The 1105-nt window shown below is 34.6% G+C and overlaps 1 protein-coding gene across 1 annotated transcript; it reads left to right on the top strand.

The window, feature by feature from the left end:
• The first annotated feature begins 246 nt into the window (after window positions 1-246).
• On the top strand, window positions 247-892 carry LOC103652169 (uncharacterized). Its single transcript, XM_023302124.1, has 2 exons — window positions 247-345; window positions 428-892. The coding sequence occupies exons 1-2, from the start codon at window positions 295-297 to the stop codon at window positions 785-787; spliced, it is 411 nt and encodes a 136-aa protein (XP_023157892.1). The 5' UTR covers window positions 247-294; the 3' UTR covers window positions 788-892.
• Window positions 893-1105: the final 213 nt, after the last annotated feature.

Here is a 1105-nt window from a genome sequence, read left to right as displayed (position 1 = left end):
AAAGCAGCCTGCTGCCATCACTGTCTTTTATCTTTTTAGATGATGAATTAGCACTGCTCATATATCTACTAGAAATATTATTTCATTCAACCGATTTAGTACTGTCCATATCTAAAATGTATTGTAAACCTTTTAACAAATGTTCAACCTTCAATATACGTCATATTGAAATTTATAAATCTGACTTGTACATTATGTGCCAAGGTCTCTATTCTCACCAGATTCATTTCCTCACTTTAGAAACAAGAGAAATATAAGGATGCTGAACCGAGTGCAATAGATCTTTTCAAGGACATGCATTGCAGCAAGAAGAAAGGTTTTTCTGAAAATGTAAAGAAAGCAATTGTGAGTACTCGTTTTCTTTTATGTTTGTTCTGAAAAATTACAACTACGACTATGTTATACTAACAAATAATATTTATAATAGGTTGACATGGAAGCAATGGTGACAACACCAGTTGAGGATGGACAACAGCAGAAGTCTCCTATGGAAGTTGTTTCTGAAGTGCTAGGGGGCTCCAGTTTATTTCTAAAGAATGTTGGTCTGCAAGATAACTCCAAGAAAAGCTCCACAACAACTGTTTCTGCAATGGTTCAAGAACTTCAGAATCAATTGGAGTTTGAGAGGCTAGAAAAAGATGGACTTCGGGAAGAAGTAGAAACCTTAAAGGCTCAGGCACAGGCCTCAAAGGAGACCATGGACAATATGAAGAGATCGATGGAAGAAAATAATAGTCTCCTCCATCAACTGTTGAGCTTCAATCGAAGCCAAGTGCCCCCATCTTAAGTCTGCTATAGTATCATGTTATATTAGTTCTGGATTCAGGTTTTATAAATTTGGAATATGTTTAAACTTTCATACTTTGAGTTGAAGTTATAGGATTTCCTTTGTATTTTAAGTTACATGATCTACAATCATACGATTTGAAGTTATAAAAGTATCTCTTGTATGAATTGTGTGAATGTTGAACTAAATAATTCAATGTTTTGGTTATTAGCATGTGACCATGACGCTATGAATTCACCACGCCTTATGATGAAAAATCCGTCATAAATATATTACAACGCCATCGTACTTTGTGATGAACAAAAATCGTCACAAATA

This window comes from Zea mays, chromosome 3 (genome assembly GCF_902167145.1).
Source record: "Zea mays cultivar B73 chromosome 3, Zm-B73-REFERENCE-NAM-5.0, whole genome shotgun sequence".
Taxonomy (NCBI): domain Eukaryota; kingdom Viridiplantae; phylum Streptophyta; class Magnoliopsida; order Poales; family Poaceae; genus Zea; species Zea mays.
The sequence above is the reverse complement of the archived record's forward strand: the minus strand, read 5'-3'. Positions and strand labels throughout refer to the sequence as shown.